Source organism: Ambystoma mexicanum, chromosome 4q, assembly GCF_040938575.1.
Source record: "Ambystoma mexicanum isolate Mex_15411 chromosome 4q, UKY_AmexF1_1, whole genome shotgun sequence".
Taxonomy (NCBI): domain Eukaryota; kingdom Metazoa; phylum Chordata; class Amphibia; order Caudata; family Ambystomatidae; genus Ambystoma; species Ambystoma mexicanum.
In genome coordinates, this window is record NC_090928.1 from 475639664 (window position 1) to 475667351 (window position 27688).

Genomic DNA, 27688 nt, shown 5'->3' on the forward strand with positions numbered 1-27688 from the left:
AGCCAGATGGTGGCTGGAAATTGGTACACAAATCCCAGGGCTGATTTTCCCCTAATCATGCTTTACTACCTTCCTACTATAGGAAGTTTTTCTGAATCTGAAAGCAGAGTTAGCCTTTTATTTGTACTGGTGTCTATCAATGCTATAGTAGTTCTATCTATGAGGAGTTTGCACTGTAGAGGCAATGAACTGTTCCTGTTCTATACGGGTGACTCTCCAACTGCTAGAATTCCTATACTATGTGAGAAGAGCTTGGATCGCTCCGCCCCTGCTGAGCAATTTCTTTGTGGTGGGAATTTGGACTGCTGAGGTCTATGCGGTTCCCTTTCTAAGCAAGTCTAGCTTGCATTTTGGGCCCTTCATTTACCTGTTCACTTGGGGGGAGGGTTGCACAGCTCCATCCCATGCAGTTTCATCTCGCGAGTGCAACTTCTACTGCTTTACCCTTATTTGTGCTTATCTTATATGGTTGAAACCCACAACATTTCCTGTTTCATGTGAGAAAATAATGATCTACTGAGGCCTATGGCATACACTTTCTAGATTAGGGAGTGCACACTCCTGAAGAATATGTTGCACCTGTTCTATTTGAGCAGAGCTTCTACTGCAGAGACCATGGGTATCTTATACCCTTGCTTTGTTTGCATGGATTAACCCCACCTGTTCAAAATGATGAATGTTTCCATTGCTGTTGTCCTGATTTGCCTTCTCTGTGTGAGGGAAGTCTGGACGGCTTCTACTGAAGCTGACCTGTTCTGTATGAGGGAAGCATTAAGCAGCGTATGCTGCTGTTGTACTTATTCTTTGCATACAGGGGCAGCTCAAGGTGTTTGTGCTCATCTGTTCCATTTGTGCGAGGGTGCTTCTGCTGCTGCACACTGTGCATTATCTGTTAATTGGGAGAGAAATCTGCTTTTCTGTCATGATGTTGAACACATACATGATGATGTCCATACAGTTACATTTTTGCATGCGTCGGGTGGATATCACATATGTTTTACTCTTTTGTGAAGGTGAAAACTCATTTGTACTCCCTTGAAATCATATTTACACTCAAAGTAAAAAAACTATTTTAAAATACTAAAATACTCCCACCTCAAAATCTTATCTAGAGCACTGCCAGAGAGAACACGCTTGGAGAGGACCAGCTCTAATGTTATGAAATAATGAAAAGCAAGGAGATGAACTTTTCAAATGTTTGATGTACGTCATCTCAAACTGAATGAGAGAAATGGCACAAGAGCATTCCTGCCCTACCCCACCGCTTCTCCCCATAGTAGAACTGAATTATTAGCCCCCAGTCCATACAGTGAAAATATGTGATTTGAAGGGTATCCAATGTGTGTGAAATTTGCTGTATCTAGCACTAAGTTCTGCTGAAAACAGGTGCGCCTCATGGATTGTTAACACTACCCCAGAAATCACAATGGTTATAAGAACATTGTTCTTTGAAATGTGTAAAGTACGAACCTTTTACTGACAGATATTTTACATGCCTTGAGACAGCGCCAACTCTGGCTTGAAACAAGCATTGACCAAATGGGTGCATAAAACGAAAGTTCCTTTAAAGTCTAGCAAATGCCAGAACTGAAATATGTTGATTCATGAGTCGATGATTTTACTTTTTGAAAAAATGTTCACTACAAAGAAAGCTTGAAGTGCACTGACTCAGAGGGGTAGAAATACCACTGGCCTCAATGAATCTTGCACTAAAATACCTGGTGGGGGAGCATGCGTGCAACACTTTCAGATCTACTGGTTGGGTATAAAGACCATTTCTTATGGACTGTGTTTTTAACTGTAATGTATATATGATGCTCCTCATTCATGGCTCTGATTCAGGAAGGGGGTAAAGCGGTTAGTTTGAGATAAACACAAATCGGAACATCCAATGAGTTTCAAATTCTCAATCTCTAAATATGAAGGTCAGTGCAATGTACTTGGCGCAGTCCGAGCAGTGGGATCAGCAGGATCAGCAGGGCTTTTTCAAACTTTCCTTATCGCCTCCTGCAGCTAGAAAAGACTGGGTGATTCAAGCTGCTAGGTTCTTTCCAGAGAGCACGGACCAGCGCTTTCACATTAAAGCGTTGGGCTAGGACTGGGAGTCCCTCGAGTCGCTAGCCAAGTGGGAGGAGTGGAATTTGAGACATACGACAGTGGCTGTCTATAGCAAGGGCCCGAAGTCCGGCCCAGACCCAGTGGCGCACCACTGTTGTTTTAGACTATTTGAGAGACGGGCGAAAGAGGTGGAAGGAGTGGACGATGGAGGGAGTCTGAAACAATAACCCTTTTGCAGAATAAGGTGGTATACTGCAGCTGCTTGCTACCCAGATTGACAGTGTTTCCTACCAGTCTCTGCATTTAAGCAAAGCCCATTAATTTAACTCCATTCCATTGTGCTCACTGCTTTGGATTCACTCAAATCTAACACGCACTGACAATGCAAACAGTTTGGGCTTTCGTGCCGGAATGGGAATGGCACTTGCCAGGCACAGCATAGTGGTATTAATTGGCCATTGATGGTAGCTGGTGTGAGTACCTGGGCATCTAATAGCAGCGCGTGGAAAATGCTTAATACTTATTTACAAGCCAAAACTGTTGGATTTGCTAATGCTTGTTTTCAACAGGACTTCAGTGAAGGACAGCATGTGGCTTTCAAATGGAGTGGCTGAAGGCAGACCTGGTCAAGGCATTTTTTTATTACACTAGTAGTGTTTACAACTCCAATTAAGTCACCGGGCCTCACTCTTAAGTGTGCCGGTCCAGAAACAACGTTGTTTCCGGACTGGCACTCTAGAACTCTGCGGGCGGGTGCGGTCCCGTCCAGCAGGTTAGACCTACCGGGCGGGACGGCACTCGCTCGCAGAGTTTTCACGGGTCTTCCGTGGTCCCCAGTCCCATAGAGTTCTATTGGACTCTATGGGAAACATTTTACCCTGACTTTCCGGACCGCCGGGGTTGTAATCCCCTGTTGGCACTGGGAGGTCATGTGCCGGTAAATTATTCCGAGTCCGGCGGCAACACGCCAGCAGCACTGGCAGTGTTACTGCCGGACTCGGAATGAGGCCCATTGAATCTCAGAAGATTGCAGGCACTTTGCAAAGTCTGAGGGTAAGACTTGATTAACGAGTTTCGATGAGGAGGTGTTTTGGGCAGGAACTGGGTGGGAATGGCCATAGGGCTTGGAATGGCCATGGGCAGTTAAAGTACTCTAATGCAATAGTTTCAGAGTGGGCACCTAACAGCCCAAGCTAAAGAATGTCCTCCTAGGTTACAAAGGAAAAGTGCTTTCTGGGTGATATGACAACAAGGGCTTTCCAAGACTCGCCATGGCAGTTGCCTCCGTCAGCAAAGCTGATGTGGAAACAGGTGTACCCTCGCTTTGTTGTCCTGCCAACGGCGTGCATGTATCTTTTTAGTTAAAAGGACTATACACTATAATGCTCTGTGCACCCCTACAAGGGCACTGAGCAGCTACCATATTTTTCATAATATGTTGATTTTCATCTTGCACACTGGAATCTCGAACAAAGCGCAAATATGAGATCTCGCACAACGTACTTCCAAAATGTTTTATTTACCCAATGTTGACTCATGTGTGAGTGAAAAGCGCTATAGAATCTCATCTGTAGGGGCACGCAAGCCCATACGAGACCACAGAAAGGCCAAGTGTGCACCACAACCTCAAAACTGTGTTTTGGCAGCAACAAAAAGATGGCTGCAACATCCTGCCTAGCACACTTCAGGCAAAATGGAACAAGGGGGCACACTGAAAGTACGCAGTGTGTTCTGAAACCTATAAATGGAATCAAGTGAAAAGGAAAGCCTGCCATTGCTGCAAAATCCCCTTCAAAATGAAACATTTTCACCCTTTCAAAATTCTGCTTTGATGCTAATTCCATCTGTTCATTTTGAAACCACTGTGATTAAAAAGACCCTTCCATGCCCAGGATATTTCACTGTGCTTCACCAAAACCAGCATAATTCCTGAGTGACAGGTCCAGTCAAACCAACTCTGAGAGAAATCAATAAGCAACTTCCCTTTTATTTGTACAGGCACACCTGTTTATTTCTTGCCAAAAAGTATCCAGGCTCAGCAGTTCAAAGAGACTTTAACTCTCTGTATTTCTCTCCCAGAGTGCACAGACGGTCATAAATCACCAGTGCAATTACGGAGCCAATACTTTGAACACAGGAAGACGCAATAACTTGCAACCACACACTCTTAGAAAATAATGAGCACTTATGTGGCTATTTATTCAAAGCTTAGAAGAAGAGGAAGAAACCGAGAATTCAAATGAAAATACATCACCGTGAGCTTAACTGGATTCCTCATCTCGCCAGAAGCGGCTGGAAGACCCCGAATACAGCCAGGCCGAGAGCACAACAGCCCACAGGTATGCCGGACGGAAGCGTCCCCCCTCTGGCTGAAGTCTCACCTGACCGCTCAGGGGTTCCGCACATATGCACACTTCAAAAAGGGGTGGCAATTTCTCGAACCTTCTGGCAACGCACTTGCGCATTGATGAGCAGCCGTTGGTTGCCATCTGGGTCAACTGACAGTAACCTCAAGGAGCAAAGTGTCTCCCTCCTCTAAAAACAAGCACCACGGAAAAAGGTCCCACAGCTCATAATAAGACATAACAAAGTTAGCTTTCCCAGCAGAATGTCCTTGACTTCAGCATCGTGAATCTAGCTCTCAGCAAAATGAGTGCAGCTTTTCACTGCAGCATAAAGTAAATATCCATCATGGCTCCCAGCGCTCCCAGAATGCACTGCGCATCAGCGCCATGTTTTAGCGCAAGCATAACACTCTCTGAGCCAGGTCAAGTGTAAATGTATCTATACTTTAGATAAAACTCCTGCATTCAAGGAAATGACTACAGCTGCAAAGACAGTGTGTGCATCTGAGGGAGCTGCCAAACCAAATTTAAAGAAAGAAATGCTAGCAGTTTTAACACATGTGGAAAAATGGGCTTTGCTGACTAAAGAAAAAAATTGGCTTGTTTAAAAATAAATTGTTAATGAAAGCCTGCTTACTTAGCAATGTAAAGGGATTATGTTAGTGGTGATAATACACACATAGGCTATCTTCTTTCGCAAGTTGTTTTAATTCAGGATCCAAAATAAGAAATTAAAGGGTTTAAAACACATGGGCTGGATTTGCAAGCTCTCAGATAAACCAGTCATTCCAGTTGCCAGCCATGAAACTTCCCCAAGGAAGGTAGACACACACTCTTCCTGATTTCCTGTGCTGCGTTCCTGTCCCCGTCATCTTCCAGATCTAGACTTCAACTACAAGGCCAAGCATTGCTGATCCTACTCCAGGGCCCACTGCAGCACCCAAGCAGTGCTGATCCCATTCCCAGCAAGGCCTACAATATAAACAAACCCACAAGGGGAAACTGTGGTACTTTTGGCATCCTGTTCCAGATTGGCTTGCTGCCACTCACTGCATGCTGCTGCCATCCTGCTACCCTGATGGCCTATATTATCCCGTGACCAGAATTACCAGTCCAGAAGTGCTACCCGGTAACCAGTCCATGCCCAGCTGATCCTGTCCCGCTGATTTTGTCCGGCTGTCCTTTATTAGACCAGATCCGTGTGGTGACCAAACGCTGACTGTCCAGAATCCAAAAACTAAAAAGTGGACTGTGAGTATTAATTGCCACCACACCTAAACCCATAGCCTATTTTGTCTTTGCCACCCTATCCTTATACCTTGTTAAAACTGTCACAATCATTCTTGCCACCCTGTCTTTGATTTCTTGTGCTCGTGCCATCTCTGTAGTAATTTTGTCTTGTGAAATCCTAAGCTATTAATCCTATTTCGAGTGATCGGACTGGTTCCGCCAGGGCAGGCGCTCGGGAGCTAGGTTTGAATTTACGAATAAGCCCTGGACCTTACTGTGTCCCTCTTTGGTAGTCTAGCCTGAATTCTCTAGTGTAGAGTAAAACTGTTCTCGTTAAAACTGATTTCTTTTCCTTTTTCACTGCTCCATTTTACTCCATTGGCGCCTTTCTAGATCTTGCATAACTCACTCAATTTACCAGCTAGAGACCTAATTTCACTTCCATATTGTACCTATGCTCTATAGCTACACCCCAATAAAAACGATTTACAATGTTTCACCCATTTTTATTAAAAACAGTTTTAGTAATTTCAAGCGGGAATTGCAAAGTTTGCAATGTGATTTTTGCTGCAACATGTTTTAAAACCCTGCCACTCATTTTCGAACTGTATGCTTGTGCTAATCCATTGCTTGTGATTGTTTGCACCTTTACATTGTTGCTTTAGTGAAGAATTGTATTTGTTTCAAGGTTTTTTCACACGTTCATTATTCTATTCATCCATTTCCGAGTGTCATTTTTAGCAGTGCCAGGGTTTGAAATCTGTTGTTCTCTCTTGTTTGGGGAGGGAAGATCGGATTTCAATTCTGTTTTCCATTTGTCATTCCTGATTACCTGCTGCTTCTGTTGATCCACTCAGAATTGATTATTTGTGGGTGGAGGGAACATTGCAGGGAGAAATTCTAACTCAAGTGCTATCTTTCCTAAAGTCAAAAAGGGTTCCTATTCCTTGGTGTTTTGTTGATGTGTCAATAGAAGGTTAAAACTCAGTGCATTGCTTACATTCCTATTGTCATTATCACCCCATTGGCGATTGGTGCCCCATATTAAATATTGTACGATTTCTTTGATTTTTAAATAAATAAATATTATATTTTACCAACCAGCCTCGTTCATGGTCCATTGTGACCCGGGGTATTTGAAAAGGCGGTATGATATGAGTGGTGTACCATCTCAATATCGAATCTAATATATAAACATAAGCATTCCAGTCGCGCGCTGCATACTAAGCCGAGACTAAGGTGTGCGTCACCTGATTGAAATCCTTAACAGGGTGGACCACTTTGGGAGGATCACCTGTGAGAGGGGTCTTTGGGGGTGAGACAGCCGATGGTGTGACATGGTATTCTCCCCCTTTTCTGTTCATCTGCCCATCCTATTTCTTTGGCTTTTGTGCAGTCCCAACTCACCCCTCCCCTTTTTACACAAACACTGGGCCGAAGAAGAGTGTGACAGAGTAACCAGACTATAACTCTCACATCGTACTGGACATGTCCCATTAATCGTGTCAGGCAAAGTCAGCCACTTTATCCTGAGTGCATACACCGGATACCAGCTGAATTGACATAAATAAAAAGGCACACCTAAAGATACACTCTAAGCAAGGCGGAATCACAAGTACAAGCAGAACTTCCGGGTCAAAGACACACCCACTGGGGCAGAGCAACAGACCAAGGGATGAGAGCAGCGGGCTGAAACCCCCAAGGGTTCCCTACTGGAGGTAATTGCCTCCTACAGACTGTAAAACACATGGAGAAGGCCAGATCCCGCAAGTGAAGATCGCATTATCTTTCAAGGACGCCAGTGACCCTCCCGGGTGAACGGTAGAGTTGGGGAGGCGAGGCCAAGCCTGTGGTGCTAACCTTGACTCGTGAATTGAAAATAGCAAAACAAGAAAGAAGCGCACACAGTCGACACAGCCGGTGAGTTGGCAAACGACCCGAGAGACCGGTTTGTGGAAAAGCGAATGAAGTAGCAACATTATATCACAAGTGAAGGCTGCACACACATGTGATATAATGTTGTGATGAAATGCAAAGAAAGGCCGACCTGTGAATAAACTTTGAAGTAAAAGGCAGCTGTAAGATCAGCGATAATAAGTAAGTGGTCTGGCGAAAGGAAGTAGCCCGTTCGAAAATCTCTTTGAAAGGTATATTGTTTGAAGTGAGAGTAAGCATGAACTTTGAGTTGAAGTAGTCCTCCAGTGATCAGTAATGCGAGCCACGCACATTCAAAAGTCTTCGACATCCGAAGGGGGTCTGAGCCAGATTGAAGGAGACCCAAAGTACAATAAGCTTGGGGAAGGGAGCCCCGGCAAGTTTGTGTTGAACTGTGACGTGAAAGGTCTGAGCCCGGCAGAGGGGTCCTACGTGAATTGCGTGCTGTAAAGTCTGAGTCCAGCAGAGGGGGACCTTTCTGAACTTTACTTTAGAAATACAATTTTGGAAAGTCAAGAAAAAGACTTTAACGTAGAAGGCCAGTTGCGGCTCAATCCATGGTTTGGAACTGCTTAGAGTGTTAGAAACCAAGCCTGAGTGTGTCATCCTGCGTACAGGGACAGCCTTACTATGTGAGGTCTAACGTAAGGAGGAGAGCTGGTTCAACTACCTTTATTCTTTTGAACACTGATTTTTTTCTTTTGCATACATTTCTCATTTTACACTTTTTCTACAAGAGGTTTTTGTTAGCATAGGCTATTTTGATTTGACTGACTCCACTATGACTGTTTTGATTATTGTTTGATAATCGAGACTACTCCCATCTTAGTTATAGGGCAAATTAGGAGTTTCTCTGACCCCAACATTTTCAATAAAGGTTTTACAAACTGTATCCATTGTGTCAGTGTCATACTTGTGATACCATGCCTTCCCTACACTTGCTAAGCATGGAGCTGCTCAAGGCATGCGACAAAAGCCAATGCGATCATTAATATTGTGTTTATTTTACTGCCAGGGAACAGAAAGTGGGTGTTCATCCTGAACATGAGGCCGGTGCCCTTGTGCCATCACTCGGGCGCTGCTGCGTCTCATCTTCCATGTGAGCAGGGGGATGCTGGACAGTGCTCCTGCAGCTCTGCAGGTCCTTTCTCCGTGATGCTTCTGATCGTGCGCCACAGGTTCCTGGTATCCACTGTGATTTTCTTCGGGCTGGATAAACAAAATTAACAAGCCTGCCAGTGGAAAACAAATGTGCAGTTTTACATCAGCATGTATGCATGTAAAAAGAAAAGAAATGCAAGAAATATTTGTATAAATTTAAAAGAGGGTTAATCCATTTTTTTACATTAGTGTTCTTGTGAAATCTTATCTCACGTATATTTGAAAATTAACATTAATTAGTGTTTTTGTGAAATCATATTTTACATATATTTGAAATACATGGTATATTTACCATTCAAAAATGGCTGGCTTGTTTCTAAAGCGCTTCCTTAGAGACAGTCATCCAAGATGGCTGCCTCCATGGAAGAGCTCACACAAAATCAAAGAGTTCCGAGATGGGCAGCAATGGGTGGGATTAGCAATAAGGATTACATTGCGTAGGGGCAGCGAATGGGTGGGATTACAACTATGTATCCCTCCTCGGATATCATCTCCTTTTGGGGAAGCATTACAGACTCTCATTCAAAGCCCATATTTGAAGCTCTTATGTTAATGACAATAGTTTTGGCTTTAAAGGTAGCGATTTCATCGCCACCTAATAGCCCAAACAAAAAATCAAATTGTGTTCTCCACTGTGCTCTACTGGGTGCTGTCTTAAATGTAACATTTTATTTTTCTAAAATAGCCGCCACACTCCCAATGGTGTTCTTTTGTAGTAACCTGCATGAAACTGGGACATTTAATACACTTTATTTTTTTAAACTCCTCTGTCGAATTCTGCCAAGCATGGTGTGATCTCTGTCCTCAATAAATGTATCTTTGGATTTGGGTGTAATTAAATGGTTTAGCTGATGAATGAATTACATTAAAATGTAATTTGCCTTATTTTGAAAATATCAGGCATTTAGCATGTCAAACGGGTTTTACAATGGCAATGTTTTTTAATGAAAATATAGAAACCAAATATCAGAATTTTCTGCGGCAGGATAGTTTGTGACGAAGGTGGACTTCATTGAAGGGAAATGTGAATTGCAAAAGTGTTGTATGCTATCGAGCTGCACAAACGGATGGAGGAGTTTGACGGGAAGTTGGATTTGTACATAAGTACAGACTGACAGGAGTGGCAAAGGTCCCAGAGATGGGAAACTGAAACAAAATGCTCACTGACCACAGCATGAGCCTTAACACACACTGTAAATTTCCAGAGATATATGGCTGCATTAAGCAGCTGACTGGTGTATTAACAGCAGTAAATCTGTGGCAGCAGAAAAGGCTGGCATGCTGACCTGCTGATTAATGTGTACCAGATTAATAGCAACCTGGCACATCTTTCAAATTGTAATTCTCTCTAATGCTCTGAATGAGATGTTTTTTTCCTCCCACTCCAGACTGGTCTACGTAGATACTGAGTTCAGTACCATAAAGCTAAAAGCAGACGATACTGCGGGTCGAAAACATCTCATTACTCTGAAGTTCAAAACAAAGGTGAGCAGATTTTAAAGTTTAACAGTACACAACAAAATGATTGTTTTACTCATCTTTACATTGTTTTTCATCAAAGCACCCAAATCTTTTTTCTCAGCAATATAATAATGCATATATAAAGTCAATATTTTATAGAACGTGTGCTTACATTGTAGGTTTTTTTGGAATTGGATAGATTGGAAGCGCTGTGCACCATCCTAATGTTGCAATGCAGTGTAATAATATCAGAGTATAGTGTGTGATGGAGTCATATTGCAGAGGTGTCAGGAGGGGGGTTGAGGAAATTTGCGACCCAAGGGAAACCAGCCAGTAAGAGTCTCTCAACCACCTTTCATGGAGGATGCCCTGGTTGTCGGCTTTCATGGTGGAATGTAAGACTGAAGTGGAAAGCAAGGTGGTTTCCTTACTTGAACTGAAGACAGGGGTGAGTGAGTTGGCCTAAAAAAAACTGTGATCACCCCAGAGCTCCAAGTACAACTATGCGGGAAAACATCAAGTCCTCAATACTGGTGAGTGGCTTCTCACAGGCCAAGACCAAGGACCTGCCTCGGATTACAATGTTTCGGGGACTGCAATACAGATCACAGGACGCTTACGGACAAACAACTATGCTTAGGAAGCAAAGCTGATCGCAGAGAGACTTTGCGTCTTATAAGAAGTATACCTGGATTTGACACATAAAGGGGAGAGCTGACTTGTCAACCGCAGATGCCTTTCTCACTCAGTGACTCGTAATGCAAATCAGAAAAGCAGCAAGAATTGGAATATGCTACACCTCAGACTGATCCTCAGGGAAGACCGAACACATGGTGAGGAGGTGGGCCAGTTGGATGAACCAATCCTGAATAGCGATGCAATCTGGGAACCTGACCCACCGGTTGTAAATGTGGACTCAATCAATCTCGCAATTTAGGCACCCTTGAAAGGGGGAAGGGAGCACCACATTTTGAATGGTCACGGTTGTTCTTGAGGGTTAGTAAAGATTGTGATCAACCCATAATTTCGCAGCAAATAATGCTCAATCACAAAATTCCATATTTCGGATGACACGTTTCAGTGCATAAATATGTTGGGGGGGGGGGGTGTAAACTTAATTCAAAATGTAGAGGGGTATAGGTGAGGGCTGCGGGGGGCCATATATATATATGCAGTGAAATGGATTGAAAGAAAACAAATCAGTATTTTGGGATTCAGTATTTTATTTTCGGAAATATCACACAGATCCGTAAAGATTGAAGACTGAGTAGTACTACAGGCAGAGAAAGGGGGGCACTGCTGGAAGATTTGGAAGATAATGTAAGAACATGATGCGGCTAAACCAATGGATCAATAGCTGGATGAAAACTAGGTCTGACTCAGACAAGCTTGTGCTCCACCGCACTGCCTCATTGCCGCAGGCAGTCCAAGCCCTGAGTTGAGGCCACCTTGGCCCCGGAACCTCTGGACCCAACAGGTGCCATGCCCTCAATGCTTACGAAGTCGACAGCGCCGCTGATTGCTCTCGGGTCGTTGGCACAGAGATGCCTCATCGGGACAATTTCATCAATATTGGTGCCTGCACTCAATTGAATATATGTCCCAGAGTTGAGATCAGAATTTTTTCATTTCCATGTGGTTGATATTCGATGAAGAAGAGGACCGGACCCTTTTGGATTGGAGACGATGAGAGACGAGGGAGTTAGGGAAGCCGACTTCTTCAATGAACAGGCCGACTTACTGGCCTTGGCTGAAGGTCTGCACTAGGCAAGTGGGCTTGACAACTCACCTGACCATCCCTATATGAATACACGATTGCCCGGTACATATAGACAGTGGAAAGGATGAATCTGGCTTAGGACCTACGTACCCCAGCCAAGTCATTAGTGACCTATAAGGTCAGGGACATATTGGACAAGAGCCCTCATTCAGAGAGAGCAGTGCCCTTCAATGTGCCCATGTCTGACCCCATTGGATGCCGAGCTGACCACAAAGTACAAACCAGCTATGGGGGAATTTGCCCTTCCTTTCATCTCACTGTACTTCTGTGAGCTCACGGCCAGCTACATCCACCTCCAACTTGCCTACGGACAGAGAGTCAAAGAAGACAGATGCTTTAGCAAAGAAAATGTTTGCGTTGGAGCATGGCTCGAAAGGATATTAACACCACCTGTGCTTTTGTTAAATATACTCATGTGCTATGGTGAAGAATAGCCGAGGCGGCAGATCAGGAGGTGACAGATGGGTTTTTAGACATGATAAATGATGGAAAGGAGGTGGCTTACCAGGATCTTTAGTTAGGTCCTGACACCGCTGATTGCATGGGAACATCCAGAGTGCCAAGGAGGGCAGCATACCGCCACAGCTCAGATTTTGTCACCCAAATTTTAGGCCAAGGTCTTGTACATGGCATTTGACAGCGAGCACCTGTTTCGGCCAAAAACTGACAAATCCTTAGAAAAAGTCAAAGATTCCAAACTGCCTGCAAAGTCTTTAGGGCTTGCAGTCTAACAGCCTGCAAGACAGTCCTTCAGCTTCTCCTCTGGAAGTAGGGGCTGCAGGCGGTACGTTCCCTTTGGAACGAAAGCACAACTTCCGCAGGCCAAGCAGGGCCATAGACGTTTCTAGCATCCTGAACACGGCAGAAGGGCCTCTAAGACCCAACAGACTTTAACAGGGGCCTGTTAAGCCACTTTGAGTTCTCTCCATGCATTTTACTGCTTGGATCTCCAAGCACTGGGACAGCTAGAAGGAAATAACCTCAGATGCCTGGGCCTTGCATCTCGTCAGATGGGGATATTGTCTGCCATTCTTAAAAAGACCTCCAGATAGACCATCGACCCCAGAAGCTGTAGCAGGTGCTCCAGAAGGAACTGAAAGCCTTGCTTTTAAAGGGTGCAGTGGAAGAGGTCCCATCCGAAGAGAGTGAATCGGGCTGGTATTCTCGTTCTTTTCTGATACCCAAGAAAGGAGGAAGCCTTGAACAAGTTGATTTATTTATTGGATATTTATAAAGCATGAATACAGCAAATGATGTTTTGAGGCGCCACAAGACAAATAGGGGGGGCTGGGTAGGGACAGGGTGGACAAATAACAATAACGGTCCTACTAGGTCTTTACTTTATTAATTTGTATAGTGCTCCATTAAACCCAGAGACGTGAGGGCGCGAAAACACCAAAACAAACAAATGAGTCGGGTAAACAAAAGTTAACAATATCAAACAGGAGCCCTATTTAAAGAGGACCATATTGATATTTTTCCTAAACGTCGCCATCGACTCAATATCTCTAAGATGAGGTGAGATATCATTCCATGCCACAGGCGCAGCCACAAAAAAGCACATCTCATAACCTGAGTAAGATTACACTTTTGAATTTGTAATTGATTTATGTTGTTTGACCTCAGGGTCCTGACATTGTTTTTATTTATTTTTTTGTTACAAAGGCCTCTGCCGGGTAACGAGTGCCATTCCATTTGAGACACTTATGCGTGATGATTAGCATCCGAAAATGGATCCTAGGTTCAACTGGTAGCCAGTGCAATTTGCGCCTGGCATCGGACACCTGGTCTCTTTTTCAGGACAACAAAGATCCTGACCATACTATTTTGCAGTGTTTGAAGCCGGGCGGTATCCACCTTTGCAATACCTGCTAGTAAGCATCTGCAATAGTCAATCTTTGACCCCATGATTGCCCTAGCTACAGTCTCACAATTAGTTTGGAAGATGTAGGGTAGGAGTTGAGCTAACAATTTAATGTGATATGCAGTGGATGACATCAAAATGTTTATTTGCACTTTCATATTTAAGTTCTGGTCTAAGACAATGCCTAGGGGCCTTATATTCTTCTTAGTTTCAATATTACAGCCCGCTACTATGAACTGATTGTATTTTTCACCTAACGTCTTTATTTTGTTACTGGGGCCTATTACCATCAACCGTGTGGATGATCCCATAGGTCTCATAGGTCTTATTGTTTAGTTTTTCATCCTCCTCATGTAGACCTGACAATAGGATGACACATTGTGTATTGTATGCAGAATTCATGAACCCTATAGTGTGTTTTTCCAATGTATTAAAAAATGAGACTGTGAAAATGTTGCATAGAGAGGGAGATAAGCATGCTCCCTGTGGTACGCCAAACTTGCTGAATACAGGAAGGGCTTCCGCCACCTCAATCCATACTCTACATTTACATTGCAATCCAGAGGGCCGCATTATCGGAGAAACATGCTATATCCTTTAATCTGGTGATGAGTTGACCATGATCCACCAGGTCAAAGGTGACTGACAAGTCCAATAACATAAGTATCACAGCCTGTCCCATGTGCATGTACTGCAGCAACCTTGAATATAAATCCAGAAAACCCATTTCTGTTCCATGGCCCTGCCTAAGCCCTGACTGCCACGTATAAAAAATGTCATGTACGTTCAGAAATATGGAAAGTTGCATATATGCACCCCAGTCCAGAATTTTCAACAAGAACGGTACATTTGTGATGGGTTGATAGTTTGCAGCGGTTTCTGATGAAAGACCTGTCTTTTTTTTTTTTTACTTTATTTTGTGCAGTTGCAGACTTACAACCTCCAAAACACACATGCATTCAAGAATTTTCAAATTGAAGTAAAGCAGTGACGGACAAATTAACAGGCCATGTACAACAGATATGAGAAGTTATGGGTGTTATTACTCGTCGCAATTACCGGGCTGGATCTATTTTCCGTAGTTATTCCCAGAAAGGTTCCCATATGTCCTTAGTTCTGCAGCTGGGTGCCACAATGGAGACATATCTCTCCTTGTTCTCGTTCGCGTAGGACAGTTCTTTAAGCCATACATCTGTCAGGGGCTGCTTTTGATTTCCAACCATGCAATATACATTTCTTAGCGATCAGACATCCCAGATTAAACAGTCGACGTATTTTAACCGGCACCTTGCCAATGTCACCAAATGACTATTTCGGGGGAACTATTTCGGGGGTGAGAGCGATGGAGGTGTGCCAGTGATATTGTGTAGTACCCTAGCTATTATTTTCCAGAACTGGGTAACCCGTGGGCAGCTCGAGTACATGTGTATAAAATCAGCTAAATCAATGCCAAATTTTACGCACTTTCCATTCGCCTCAGGAGAGAACCGGGCAATTTGCATGGGGGCGTAGTGTAGCCGGTTCAGTATTTTGAATTGTATCAACCTGTCCCTGGCATTTAGGGTTACCTCCTTAGTAAGTCGGCACCCGTGGAGCCATCTGTCGTCTTCAATCGGGCTGTTTAAGCCTAATTCACATTTTTTCTTAGCCCCTCGTGTATATGTCTGGGATCCCCGACTTGCCCTGTTTAGTCTGGACACCATTCCTCTCGAGTCCCTGCCAGAAACCACAGTCCCCAACAGCTCTCACTCAATGGGCTCCACGGGAAAAGAGGGCCACGGCTTCCTAGCTGCTGCTCTCATCCTATAATATTGCAGTGTTTTGGTTGGATTTCTTTCTAGTTTTTCAGTAAAGGCTGCGTAGGTGACAAAAGAACCATCCGGGAACAGATTGTGTAGCGTCCATATTCCGTCAGGATCCCATGAATTCTGAATATCCTTGTCATATGCTGGGGGGAGGCCTGGGCAGTTCCACAGCAGGATCGCTCCATAGTAGGGGGTAGAAACTCAGTCTCCTAAATAACCTAGCTCATGCATTCACTGTCGTTCGGACCGGGTCAAATGTACATGTGTCCGCATGCTGGTTGGCAAGAATGACGTTTTTCAGGCTCGATGGGGAGGCCCTATACCCCTCCAGGGCCACATGTATCAGGGGTTTTTCTCCCCTCGCAGGATTTTCAAACTTAGGTGGCCTCTCCGCAGTGTTCACTTGTGTTCGGAACTTGTGGTAAACTAGGGCTTGCCACTTTCTTCCTGTCCGCTTGCGCTTGTCCTGTCTCCCCCACCACTCCCTTCTATTCCATGGTGCTCTCTATCTCACCGATCTTTTCAAACTGCTTCTCCATTGACTATCCTGCTCTCCTCACTAACTCTGGTAGGAAAAAGTTTAAAAAGGACATCCTGGTCTCCAACCCAGGCCTCCCTATCGCTGACACCTACATCAGTGCCTCCTCCAAGGAAACTCTCACTGACATCCTCTTTTTCGTGCCTTCACCTGACCTATGGACCCTTCATATGGTCTCTGTGCTCTCTCCTTTCTCCTCTTCTCCCTTTAATGGTGGCACCCGTTGGGATGTCCTCTTGGCCTCCTTCAACTCCTCCAAGGTCATCATTAATGTCTATACTAATGGAACCGTCTTGGTCCAAGGCCCTCAGGCCAACCTTCACCTCTTTGATAGACGCTTCCCGCGCCTCATCAACTTCCTTTCCTCTACTGCTGTCCCCCCTCCTCTATCCTCGGCTACCTTGCCTCCACCCTCCCTCCCTGCCCCCTCTCTCTTTCCCTCCTCACCTCCGCAGGGCGTACCTCTGATCTGTACCCCTCCCCGGAAGTCCTTCAAAGATGGCAACCTTCTCCACATTGCCACACTTAACTGTCGCTCTGCTGTCAAACACTCCTCTGATATCTGCCACCTTCTAGAGGAACTGGACCTTGACGTGCTCGGTCTCACTGAGACATGGTTCACGGCCAGCTCTGTCACCAGCTTTGACACACTCTTACCTGACAAGATCCTCTCCATGGCCAGGCCCAACCGTGTTGGGGATGGGGGTGTGGCCCTTAACTTCCCTGAGTGGATCCCTGCCACTGTTACTCCCACACAGATCTACTCCTCTTTTGAATGTCTTGTCTGCCGACTCTCTCTCCTAGCCATTCCCTTACCGTGGCTATCTATCGGCCACCTGGTCAAATCTCCTCCTTCCTCTGAGTGGGCGGACCTCTCCTCCTCACTCTTATCCTCAACCACTCAACTCCTCCTTCTTGGAGACATCAACATCCACCTGGATGCCTCCTGTCCCCCCTCTGGACTCTTTCGCGACCTCTGCGACTCTCTCTCACTCTCTATCCTCCCGTCTGGGCTGACCCACTCTGCAGGGCACACTCTTGATGCCATGATCTCCTCTGACCTTTCCCTCTCTGTCCCTCTCTCCACTCCTCTCTTGGAGTGATCACTTTCTCCTATTCTCCCACCTCACCCTCCCTACCCCACAGGCAAAGCCACTCTCATCATTGCCACCTTCCTTCTTGGTCATCCGACCTATGAAGCGCGTGTCAGTTGAGGCTTTTGCTGCCACCTTCTCGCCCCCCTCCTCTCCCTTCGGCTGACTCCCACCCTGACACAGCCCTCTCCACTCTCCACTCTGCTATATCTGATACTCTTGACATCCTTGCCCCTGTCATGAGAATCCGCCTGAAGCCCAAAGCCAAATGTAACTCCTGGTATGACTCGGATCTCGTCACCCTTAAACGCAAGTGCAGGGTGGCAGAGAGGAAATGGCGTGCTTCATGTGCATCCTCTGACAAACTGGCCTGTCGCCTGCTCAAAAGGCAATACCGGCTCTCCGTTCTCTCCAAGAAAGGAGCCCAAAACTAAGCCCGCAGCATCTAACAATTCGGCCAAACTCTTTAAAATCTGCAAGGAGCTGGCTGCAGTCTCTACCTCTCCTGTCCCCTCCCAGGCCCTCTGCTCAGCATTGGCCTCTCACTTCATCTCAAAAACTCAGGACATCCTGTCCTCACTCTCCTCCTATGACCTCCCCCCCTCTATTCCCTGCTCTCCCTCTGGTCCTTCTGCAGCCACCCCTCCTATCCCCTTCTCTGCCTTTCCCCTTTTTTCTGCTGACGAGATTTCGAGACAAGTCCGATCTATGAAGGTCTCGTCAACACAGGTCCACCCCTGTTCCTCCAAAACTATCAAGGACCACATCGACTCCTTGGGCCCTGCCCTTGCTGACTTCTGCAATCATTCTTTCGCCGCTGGAGTCTTCCCATCCCCTCTCAAGCACTCCCTTGTGCACCCCCTTCTTAAGAAGCCCTCTTCCGACCCCTCCTGCCCAGCTAACTACCGTCCAATCTCGATCACTCCCTTCCTGGGCAAGCTCCTGGAGAAACTGGCGATCTCCCAGCTTAATCTTCATGCTGAATCTGTTGGCAGTCTTCATGACCATCAGATTGGCTTCAGAGCTGCCAGAAGCACGGAAACTGCTCTCCTGAACATCTGTGAGGGCCTGCTCTTGAACCTTGATTCTAACATTCCTTGTGTTCTCATTTTGCTTGATCTCTCTTCTGCCTTTGATACTGTCAACCATACCATCCTGCTCAACCGTCTCCGTGATAACCTGGGTATCACGGGTCAGACTCTGGCGTGGCTGACCTCTTTCCTCTCCAATCGACCCTCCCAGGTCCAACTTGGGTCTTTCCTTTCTGACATCTTTTTTTCTACCTGTGGTGTCCCCAGGGTTCTAACCTCTCCCCCTGGCTTTTCAACCAGTATCTGGCACTTCTCGCCCACCGCATCGCCGCTCTCTGCTCCTACTTTCAGTGCTTTGCGGATGATACCCAGCTAGCCCAGATTTTCAGGCTACCCTCGGCCTCTTCTTCTCCTTCCCTCATCTCTGACTGTCTTTCTGCTATCCAGGACTGGTGCGCCGCCAATGACCTCTGCCTTAATGCCAGTAAGACTGAGATTCTACTCATCGGCACACCCACTCCCTCCTTCCCTGCAGCTCTCTGGCCGGCCTTTCTTGGCCCTCTTCCTGCTCCTACCTGCAAGGCAAAAAACCTCTGTGTCATCTTCGACTCCACACTCTCCTTCTCTCCTCACATATCTGACATCTCTAAGAAGTCACACTACCAGCTACACCTCCTCAGAGGTATCCTTCCTTTCCTCTCCTTCCCCCAGAAGCTCACTGCCTCTAGAGCCCTGGTTCTCTCGAAGCTTGACTACTGTAACAGCCTCTATCTAAATCTGCCTGCCTCTACTCTCTGCCCTTTGCAACTCATCTAGAACAGGACTGCGAGACTTGTCCTTGGCCTCAAGCCCAGGGACCGTATCTCTCCAAGACTGAAATCGCTACACTGGCTTCCAGTGACTGCAAGTATCGAGGTCAAAACCCTCTGCATTGTCCACAAGGCCTTTTGGGGCCTTGGGCCAAAATACCTTCAACTCTCTCTTCCTAAATATCTTCCTTCTCGAGCTCTTCGCCCATCCGCCTCCAACTCCCTCAGGGTCAGCCGCTTCTCCAAACAACGAGTTGGTGGCAGATCTCTCTCCGTTGCAGGGGCCTCCCTCTGGAACAGCCTTCCTGCCTCCCTGAAACTTGAGGAGAACCATCTCCGGTTCCGGAAACACCTCAAAACCTTCCTTTTCGCCTCCGCTTTCTCTCCCCTCTCCCCTGCTAAAGTTATTGAAACTGCACTGAATCAGCAACTGGGCCACTCGCCGTTCTCGGTCCTTGGCCCAGCCAATCTCCCCTGCACTGCCTCCCTGGCACCCCCTGCACTACGGGACTGTGTCTGTATCCCACAGCCCCCCCATCCCAGCACTTATCTACACTTACTCGCACTGCCACTAGTTGGCCCTTGATTTTTTTCTTCCTGTATGCTATTAACCCTGTAATGCACTTTCCCCTCTCCCTCCCCCCCCGCACTTCTCCCTTCCCCCTCTACCCTTGCGCGATCTGAATGACACCTGGCCTAGTAGGATCGTTGTCTGTCTCCCCTTGTTTCCCCCCCTTGCCTCGTTGCGCCTTGAAACACTTGTGTATAGGCGCGTTACAAATGCCATATGATATCATATCACTTGAGGGGGGTACCAGCAACTGACGTATTGCGCCGGTGCCACTTCATAATATAATTCAAAATCAGGGACTTGCAAGCCGCCCTGTTCGTACGGTCGTGTCAGTCCCTCCCATTTCATCCGCGGGGCACCAGGACCCCATATATAACCACGTACCAAGGACCACAACCTAACGAAAAAGGCACGATCCGGGCAGACCGGGATGTTGGAAAAGTAATATAATAGTTTAGGAACCACAATCATCTTCAGTATAGAGAGCTTGCCATACAAGGAGACAGGGAGTCTAGCCTATAAACCCAACTTGTCTGCCAGTGTCGATAAATATACCTCCTGATTTTCAGCTAGCAGGGAGCGATGTGTGCCAGATACCACTATGCCCAGATATTTAAATCTGTCTGGAACCCACCTGAACCCAGCCAGGTCCGCCAGGGCTTGAGTGACATCCGTCAATGGGAACTGCTCCGATTTAGATTAATTAATACGATACCCTGAATGGACGGAGAATTTGCTTATTTCCTCAAGTAATGGAGCCAAATTTAGGGCCGGATCACGTACATACAGCAATGTGTCGTTGGCATAGAGTAAAATTAATTGTGGCGGACCAGTCATGTGTAGACCACGTTGAATGTGTTTGAGTCACATTATGCAAGCAAGAGGTTCAATCATGAAAGCGGGCAGCCCTGTCTTGTACCACGTCCCTACAAGAATAGGGATGAAAGTGTACCCCCAGTACGGACCCTGGCAGACGGGAAAGCAAGTAATTTGGCGAAAATCTTAGTATCCAAATTGATGAGGGAGAGGGGCCTATAGGAGGCCATCTCTGTGGCCGGTCTGTTGGGCTGCAGTAAGACAGTAATTACCACTTCTGAGAGAGAGGGGGGCAATCGACCCATCTGGAGCGATTCCTCCCATATTTGTACCAACTTGGGGGTAAGGATATCCCAGAACTCCTTATAGAACTCGACGCCTAAGCCATCAGAGCTGGGGGCATTGCCGGAAGGGAGTGAATTGATAGCATCAGTAATTTCGCCCAGAGTCAGTAGTTGGCTCAGTGCCAGTAGCGCCTCATGCAATATCACCAGAAGTGGTATCTCAGCCAGATAGTCCTCTAACTCTGCATCGATACATTGGTTCGAATTTGAATATAGAAATGCATAATACTGATGGAATTCATCATTGATTGCCTTAGGGGCAGTAAGGAGGTTGCCAGAGGGTCCCCTTATCTCTGTAATGTGTTGCGTGCCTCTTTCAGATCTAACCTCGCTTCCAAGATACCTACCTGGTCTGTCTGCCTCCCTGTATCATAGTGCCTAAATAGGTAAATGCATCAGTCGCACCTCTCTCTCTATCCGCCAGTTCCCTAAACCTTGTTAGGTTACCATTTAATGGGCCTAATAGAACTTGGTCCTGCGTGTTACCATAGTCCTTCTCAAGCTTCCTGAGGTCTTATTCCACATTGCCTAACTCTCGGCGAGTCTCCCTAAGCGTACCCGAGGTTATAGAGATTACCTCACCCCTAACACAAACCTTGAACGGCTCCCAGACCGTGTGATGATGCTGCACCGTCCACTAATTTCTATGGAAAGAATCTACCACTCCATTGCGGAGTATCTCGAGAAAGACCTGGCCCGTTAGCATGCCGAGAGTATGCGCCACAAGGGACGTGGGAAGGCCGACCCATCCCATTGTACAGTCAATATGATGGGGGAATGATCCAAGATTGTTCGAGGGAGAATCCCACAATCTTGTATCTTTTCCATTAACGTGGCCGAGACCAACCAGTAGTCAATCCTGGAGTGAGCGTCATGAACTGATGTGTAGAATGTATATTTGCATTCACTAGGGTTGCAATCCCATAATATGCAAAACTCAACGGCCCACATTCGTAAGTTCACGTTGAGTTGCTCTGGTGCGATCAAGCACACAATCCAGGATTGAGTTAAAGTCGCCTCCCCACACGATTCCTGTACTAGTTCCCCCAGAAAGTATACCCACTACCTGGCCATAAAATTCAGGGTCTTCTAAATTTTGGTCATATATATTTACCTGTTTTGTGTCTACAACAGCCAAGTTCCCCCACAGAATCACATAACTCCCTAGTGGGTCTATGCAGCGTTTGGACTCCTAAAAGGGGATTGAATAGTGTATCAGTGTCAACACACCCGTAGATTGCCAAGAGTAGTCGGTATAGCACCGTTGAGGACCCCAGTTGGCGGCAATCCATTCATACATTTTCCCCTTGTGCTTGGGTTTCCTGGATCACCACCACTTTTGGGGCTTGACGATTGATGTATGCTACTACCTTCCGTGATTTTAATAGGGTGGTTAAGGCAGATATTCCACGTCATAAATTAAATCTTATTATCTATAGTACCATGCTCGTATCAAATGAGGGCCCGTATCATGTGGAATGAATTTAGGGTAGAACTGTATTGTGTAATTGAGGAGCAGCCTACTCCGGTTTGTCAATAAAGTAGCTAACATCTTTAAAACATAACTTGTATAACCTTCAGAGCAACATTTTATTTGTCATTCATCCCCAACTTGACACCCTCCTATCCCATCCCACCACCACATCATCACCACAACCTGACAATGGAACCCCTAAACACCAATAAAGCCTTTGGAAATCCCCTGGAGAGCACCGTGAGCAGAAGATGCTATTTTCAGATGGCCGCACATCTGAAGCCAGCCTCAGGTCAACACATTTGTATATTCATATTTTTTATTCATATTTTACAAACTGGGAAGGACGTCATTCCAGGTGTATTGATCATCATTGTCCATGATATCCATCTCGGGAGCGGTATGGTAATGGAGGCCTCAATGTAGGCCGTTGCCTCCGCCAGGTTCTCAAAGAAATGGGCGCATCCGCCATGTTGAATGCGCAATTTAGCCTGATACAATAGTGCATATTGAACCTGTCATATGCGTAGGAGTTTAACAGGGTCATATGATTTGCGTTTAGCCTGAACCGTGGCGGAGAAGGCTGGGTATATGTGAATATCAGAGGATTCATATTTTAGCACTCTTTCTTGCCAGACACAGGATGAGGTCTCTGTCTCTGTAATTGAGAAGCTTAGCCAAGGTGGTTCAGTGGGGAGCTCCCGGTTTGGGGACAGGGGCCAGCACACATTGTGCCCTCTGCACCAGGAATTGCTGTGATAACTCTGTTGGATCAAACAGTGATTTCAAGAGGTTTTCCACAGTGTTCCATCGAGCCTTTGCAGGCCGCTTCTGGGATCCCTATGATGCGAATGTTACTGTGCTGTGAGCGCGACTCCAAGTCCTCACACTTATGCGTATCCTGTGAACCTCTTGAAGCTGCGCTATATGGCGGTCATGCTTGCCCACTTTGTCCTCTGTTTCATCAATTCTCGTCTCTGCCTTCGTTATGCGAGCTCCCTCCTTCTCAAGCTTGGATTTCAATGAACCTATAGTGGATACGATGTCATCAAGCTTTGTATTTACTGCCATAAAACCATTTTGCATGGCTGTCAAAAGGTGGTCGTCCCTCGTGGAATTGGAAGCTGAGGGCTGTTCCTCGCCAGGTACTGATTCAGGGAGCTGCAGGGTCACTGGAGTGTAGATGGGGCTGCGGTCCAACATCAGGTCGCTGTAGTCTCACGTCGACAGGGGCACGGCAGGTAACAAGAGGGTGCCTATTGTGTGCACCGCAATATCAGACTGCGCACAGAGGTAGGGAGCATCCAGGACATGATATGGGAAGCAGGGGCATTTAAGCACCAGTGGTATATCGTTGCAGGTCCTTCATTAGCACCCAGACTCCCAATGAGGATCTTTAACGTATACTCAAAATGTGTACCTCAGCTTGATGTGAGCTGGAAGGCAGCATTGGTTTGTGTGCTGCACTTCCAGCACCAGTCAATCCGTCAAGTCGGCGGGTCCTATATCGCCACAGGCACAAGCCCACACTCCTGGCCGTTACTCGGATGGAGCCTGGGGGATGCCCGCCCAGCAGGCAGCGGGAAAACTCAGCATAATGTTCTGGCGCTGCACAAGGAGTTCAGCAGCGGCACTCCGCACCCAGCTGTGCCTCCTCCAGCTGGGAGAAAACCGGGTTCCTTATCCTGCACAGTGCCTCAGTCGGAGCAATGTCACCCTCGCCCACTTCAAAAACGGGCCGCACTGGCCACGTAGAGCCATACGCTGGTGGCCACACAGTGGTGGCTGAGCAGCAGCCCAGGAGCAGCAGCGGTCGGACAACCACAGGACCCAGCAGCACGGTCCAGTCGCTGTGGCAGTTCAGTCTGCTCTCGAGTAGTAGGCAGTATATTATCCTGAGGCATTGGGGGGGTGTAAGGGTCGGATCGGCTAAGCCTCGTAGCATACATAGCTGTCAGTTGGAACCCCTCTTGCAGGCAGCGGATCAGAGCCTTGCATGGTCCGCAAGCTCCACATCCCCTCTGCCAGCACCGGAGGTCTTTAAATTATCCTAGCTTTGGATATGTTAGGATACATTTGACAAAAAGAATTATATGGGGCTGGAGCTCCTAGACTATGCAGCCATTTTGCTTGGCTGCTCGACCCCGAGCCATACCTGTCTTTTTAAGCATGAGAGTGATCGATACATTCTTAAGTGCTCCAGGCACATGATTCTCTGAAAAGATGTATTTACAAATCTACAGAGTGTCTATCAACTGGGGGACGCATTCTTTGATTATCATGGGTCTCCTTGCAATTGGTTGGCTTCCAATTGGCAATCATGGTGGCCAATTCACTTCCTGTAAAGGGTTTAAAAATTAAACATCTGTTCTTGATTCTCAGCTATCTGAATAGGGTCTTCTATTGAACTACTTGACGTAACACAGAGGGTTTTTTATTGACTTTAATATTCTCTTTTATCTATTTTACCCATCATGGCATCCTGGATCGACATACACCATGCCACATTTTTTATCGTAATGTCTGATTTAACTTTGGATGGCTCTTCCAACTCCTTAAGTACTTTAAATGTTATCTAGTACTAGACTGTGCCTTTCTGAGCCCGTCATTATAAACCCTCTTTTTAGCTGCAATTACTGCCAATTTAAAGTCTTTGGCTGCAGTCCTGTAAATCTCCTTCTCATGAGTGCCCTATAAAGCCTTCCATGCATAGAACTGTTTATTTTGTTATAGATTTCAGTTTTTGTAGACCAGCTGAGAACCACTCATTACTTTTCTTCTCAACTACCTGCTTGGTTCTCAGTGAGGCCAGAGAATCGGAGGCTTCCTGAATCGACTGCCTGTATACTCTTACCATCTCATCGGCAGTAGTAAGACGCATACTTTTTTGTGGTAGAGTTGTACACCATGTCTCTAGTGCCTTAGCTGTACGTTTTTTCAAATTTCTAGCCGTTACACTTTTTTCTCCTGTCTTGAGCTTGATTGGTTTACCAGTATTACCCTGTATTGTATAAAAAAAATGGCTGGACCATAGGCAGGCAGGACAGTCCGATCCTGTATTTCATTATTATGTGTAGCCATCAGTCCAAGGTTGGGCAATAAGAATCCCTGAGGATCCTTGCCTTGGTTTTCAATATGGGCAGCAACATGCTACTCAATTGACTTGCAAAATCAGGAGTTGGGGGCCTATATACCAAGAAAATATTAATAGTGGTTTCCACATTGGTCCGAACATTAATATAATTAAACTCAATACCTTCACTAGATAGGGGCATTCTTTCCCAGAGAACATGATTCGATTTTAAAATAAATGCCACCCTCCTCCTTTCCCTGTAGTTCTGTTCTGTTGTAACATACTGTAGCCTGCTGGAATGGCTAATACCAGCGTAGGTCCAGCTGCCTTGTGACTCCAGGTCTCAATAACTACACAAACATCTACAAGTTCACTACTAATACATGAGGCAACTTCTACTGTTTGCTTTAGTAATGACCTAGTTTTCAGTAGTAATAGTCTAAGGCAGTCTGCACCTGGTTTGGTATCCGTGCTGTTATCACTGATCACCCCCAGGCCACTGAGGCCTTCTATTAGAACATCCCAACAGCCCAGCTATACTAATCTGGCATTCATTATTACCACTCTTATCCAACGGGAGTTGCTCTACATGCTTTTCCAGAACGTTTGCCCGCTGCCCCCAATGACAAATCCATTACCTCTCCAGTAATAGAGTCCCTACCATAGTATTCTTTAGCTGTAAAATGAGCCATATAGAACACAAAGCAATGAAATGTGTACAACGCGCCTTGTGTCATTCGGCTCGTGCAAGTGCAGTAACAAGAAGAGAAGGGGAGAGAGGGGTGCCGCTAGGAGAGGAATGCGACGATGCAAGGATGGAAAGGGAAGTGCAGGGCAGAGTGGAGAGCGTGCAAGTGCTGGGGGGGTGTAGGAGGGGTGGAGAGGGCCCAGGGGCTAGGCAAGTGCTAAGGGGAGGCCAGGTGGACAAGTGGCAGGCAATGCAGGGAGTGCAGGAAGTGAAGGTCCACATGTTAAGTGCGAGGACCGGGGTTGACTGGGCGAGGAGGGCCTGGTGCCCTGTAGGACTCAGAACCAGGCAGCCATTCAAATGAGGCAGATAGGGGCTTTAGCAGCGGAGGTGGAGAGGGAAGGAAGAAGAGAAAAGGAGGGTCTTGAGGAGCTTCCAGAACTTAAGGAGATCCGGCTCATGCCTGAGAGAGGCATGGAGGCCATTCCATAGGGAGGCTCCTGCGGAAGAGAGTCTACCCCACTCTCTGCTTGGAAAAGCGTCTGCTCTGCAGAGAGTTGGAGCTAGAAGACTGAAGGCCTCTAGCAGGGATGTATTTGGGGAGAGAGTTGGATGTAGTCTGGTACCAGGCCCCAGAAAGCCTTGTGGTTGATGCTGAGGGTCTTGAACTTGACCCTCGCAGCAACTGGGAGCCATTGGAGAGATTTTAGGACTGGAGAGATGCGGTCCCTGGGTTTGAGATCAAGGATACATCTTGCAGTCCTATTCTGGATTAGTTGAAGGGGGCGAAGGGAGGATACAAGCAGGTTGAGAGAGGCTGTTGCAGTAGTCCAGTCAAGAGGACCAGAGCTCTTGAGACATTAGTTTCTGGGGAAAGGTGAAGAAAGGGAGAATGCATCTGAGGAGGTGCATCCGAAAGTGGGCCTTCTTGGCAATGTCTGCAATGTGAGGAGAGAGGGGGAGAGAGAGGAGTGGAAGATAACACAAAGGTTTTTTGCCTCTTAAGAGGGGCAGAGCCTCATGGAGGGTGGCCAGAGGGTAGGTGGGAAGGAGGGGAGGTTTGGTACCAATCAGAAGGAGCTCAGGCTTACTGGCAATAAGGCACAAATTGTTATCAGCACACCATGCCTGAATAGCATTCAGGCAGTCAGGAATGAGAGGGGAAGAAGAGGAGGCAGTAGAGGAAAGCTTTTAGGAGGACTGTGTGTCATCTGCAGAACACTTGGAGTGAGGAGAGAAGGCGAAGATCAAGTGGGCCAGAAGGGCAAGGTAGATGTTAAATAGGATAGAGCCCTGAGAGACGCTGCAGGTGGAGAGCATGATGGAGGTGAGAAAAGGGTGCATTTGAACCTAGGAAGGTCGGTCAGAGAGGAAGGTGGTCAACCAATCCAGTACCAGGTCTCTGATGCCAAGTGTATCACAGAGCCGATTTAAAGGGTGGCATGATTGACTGTATCAAAGGAAGAGGAAAGATCAAGAAAGATGAGAACGGAAAGAGAGTTGTAATCAAGATTTGAGAACAAGTCTTCACGGAACAGGAGTGCAGTTTCCGTGCCTCTGGCTGCTCTGAGGCCAGGCTGGTATTCTTGGAGACAACCAACAGATTCAGTG

At 46.5% G+C, this 27688-nt stretch overlaps 1 protein-coding gene across 5 annotated transcripts in view; it reads left to right on the forward strand.

The window, feature by feature from the left end:
• The window catches only part of FANCL (FA complementation group L), a 1272502-nt gene that overhangs the window by 584403 nt on the left and 660411 nt on the right, over nt 1–27688 (forward strand). For all 5 annotated transcript variants that reach the window (XM_069608050.1, XM_069608049.1, XM_069608048.1 and 2 more), the window contains one exon: nt 10118–10214. In XM_069608050.1, coding sequence (XP_069464151.1) covers nt 10118–10214 — 97 coding nt within the window. The remainder of the gene's footprint in view (nt 1–10117; nt 10215–27688) is intronic.